The sequence below is a fragment of the Echinococcus granulosus genome (assembly GCF_000524195.1).
Source record: "Echinococcus granulosus chromosome Unknown EG_S00024, whole genome shotgun sequence".
Lineage (NCBI taxonomy): Eukaryota > Metazoa > Platyhelminthes > Cestoda > Cyclophyllidea > Taeniidae > Echinococcus > Echinococcus granulosus.
In genome coordinates, this window is record NW_020170404.1 from 868,762 (window position 1) to 869,789 (window position 1,028).

At 44.8% G+C, this 1,028-nt stretch overlaps 1 protein-coding gene across 1 annotated transcript; it reads right to left on the reverse strand. All coding sequences in view use genetic code 11, as the record gives it.

The window, feature by feature from the left end:
* Window positions 1–87: 87 nt before the first annotated feature.
* EGR_04115 (hypothetical protein) lies at window positions 88–739 on the reverse strand (the record flags this gene model as incomplete). The annotated part of the gene is made up of 2 exons (XM_024493364.1): window positions 88–264; window positions 644–739. 2 exons carry the CDS (start codon window positions 737–739, stop codon window positions 88–90), a joined length of 273 nt encoding a protein of 90 aa, XP_024352278.1.
* Between the last annotated feature and the right edge of the window lie 289 nt (window positions 740–1,028).

Sequence of the window (1,028 nt, forward strand, 5' to 3'; positions counted from 1 at the left end):
CTACCATTAGATTAGGTGTCAGTGCACTGATTTGATTGGTAAGATTATCGCATAATTTCACCATGATTGAGGTCGTTTGTCCACATTTCATTCCGTTTTCACAGGTCCGGGGATGTGCTTCAGGTTGGCATTTGTTGGTACAGGTGCTGCACGTGGAATTCTATCACAGGGAACGGAGACGCATGCACGCGGGTAATGTGGTATGCTGCCTGTATTCTTTCCGAGTCTGCGAGGGATAAGTATACTGGCGGGACTGTACCGCTGCTGTGGTGCATTGTGGTGACCAGTGTTGGCCGATGAATGTTCGTTAAATTGTGGAAAGTGTGACGCCGTAGTGATTCTTGCGTTCGTGGTGTGGTGGGCACAGGGCGCCAATCATGAGTACAAATGAATAGTTTTGGTACATGGAAGGAGGAATGAGGGCGGAACTGGCCAAATTATAACTGTACAATGATATATATGTGTGTGTACATTTAGAGTGCTTTACATATTATTTCTTAAATTTACTGACTTTAATGATGCATACCTCGTGGCTGTAAGGTGTAGTTTTTTGTATATGCAATAATTACTAGCGATTCATTGGGTGGAAATTGTACATGGGTGACCCAAGGTTAACTGTACTTTCGTTGGCTCCTCTTCTTACTCCCTCGTTTCCAGCGTCGTCCAGTTGTTTGTGCAAACGTTGACCGGCGATGGTTAGCTGCCACTGCTGGCTGTTTGGGTGCCCCTCACGCAGCATTGGTAATTATTAAATATTGGCAGTCCTGATGTTTGTGCTCATTCGTATTAAATCGTGCCATTGAGTGAACTTATGGATTCCTGTGATGCACCATGTCACTTGTGTTCATTTTCCGCTGAAAGGAATAACTGGCGTGCGTTTGTCCAGTACTTACAGCATGATTGTTGCGTCCTAGCCGCTAATGGGGAAGGGTTGTGTGACTGATTGTGGTAAGTATGGGTGTAGTATTTTTAGTGATCACGAGTGGAATTGGTTGTTGCCACTGTGGTCGTTCTTGTTGTTTTTGAGA